This window comes from Arachis ipaensis, chromosome B01, assembly GCF_000816755.2.
Source record: "Arachis ipaensis cultivar K30076 chromosome B01, Araip1.1, whole genome shotgun sequence".
In the NCBI taxonomy this organism is placed as follows: Eukaryota; Viridiplantae; Streptophyta; class Magnoliopsida; order Fabales; family Fabaceae; genus Arachis; species Arachis ipaensis.
The window spans coordinates 31,212,657-31,213,896 of NC_029785.2; the positions used below are offsets into that span (position 1 = coordinate 31,212,657).

Below are 1,240 nucleotides of genomic sequence, written 5' to 3' on the forward strand. Positions count from 1 at the left end.
TTAATCGATCACAAATTTCTACCTAGTAATCACGGTCAAGAATAATTAACTCCACACACAAAACTCATTTTCAATGTACCATAAAAAAATATAAAGACAACTATATGAAAAATTCAAATTTGTGGGGAACACATAACAGCAACAAGGAAATAAGAAAAATCAATTTTGATAAATAAACCAAGTTTATTTAATTATTCCAACGATTAACTTTTCTATTAACAACAAAATCTTTAGCATTACATCTACAATCTCAACATAATTTTATTTTAAAAGTAAAAATCTATTTTTAATCACAACCAAATAAAATCCTAATTGAATGATGAACAAATTAGGGATCAAAGAAAAATCTAACCAAAGAGAGAGTAGTAGTAAAACCGAATTCAAGAACTGGTGAATTTTGTAACAGCTTTTGTGCCTTCAGAGACGGCATGCTTGGCAAGCTCACCGGGGAGGACAAGCCGTACAGCGGTCTGGATCTCCCTAGAAGTGATTGTTGGTTTCTTGTTATACCTAGCCAATCTAGAAGCTTCTTGAGCGAGCTTCTCAAAGATGTCATTGATAAAACTGTTCATGATCCCCATGGCTTTGCTCGAGATCCCAATGTCAGGGTGAACCTGCTTCAGAACCTTAAATATGTAGATCTTGTAGGTTTCAACGCTTTTCTTCACCCTCTTCTTCTTCTTGTCGCTCCCTCCTTCTTTTGTTATCTTCTTTTCTACCTTCGGTTTCTTCTCTACCGCTATGGTCGCAGATGGTGATTTTTCTGACGCAGGTTTCTTTTCTGCAGGCTTCTTTTCTGCCTTTGTTGGAGGAGCCATTAAAATTTGGAAAAGAGAAAATTGAAATCGGGATTCGGTTTGACGTTCTGCAAAAAGACGTGAATGAAAAAATGAAGTGTGTGGTGATGGAAAAAGAGAGAAGGTGGATCTACATATATAATTTTGGGGGTTAGTTCGGATTAGAAATGAACAGTGACGTAGAGCATTTGATTTCATTGATTGTTGATTTGGTTTATTTATGGTTGAGATTATGCGTTATAATTTTCAACACCTAGTGCTTCCTGTACCGGGTTTATAGAGTTTCTTTCTTCTTTTTTTCTTTTCCACTAAACTTGAACTTTGAATTTTCATCTTTGTCATTTTTTTTCATTGGATCACCGTCTGTGCGATTCACGAGACTATTTTACATTATATTTATAACAAATATTTGAAAAGTAATTTTTGTCGGTAATACATTGTTG

At 34.5% G+C, this 1,240-nt stretch overlaps 1 protein-coding gene across 1 annotated transcript; it reads right to left on the reverse strand.

Annotated features, from left to right (window-relative positions):
* Positions 204 to 1,062, reverse strand: LOC107617545 (probable histone H2B.3). Its single transcript, XM_016319323.2, has one exon. It carries the CDS (start codon positions 993 to 995, stop codon positions 381 to 383), a length of 615 nt encoding a protein of 204 aa, XP_016174809.1. The 5' UTR covers positions 996 to 1,062; the 3' UTR covers positions 204 to 380.

Coding starts and splice junctions, on each gene's coding strand:
- LOC107617545 (XM_016319323.2), bottom strand. CDS start 995: ATGAAATCAAATGCTCTACGTCACTGTTCATTTCTAATCCGAACTAAC.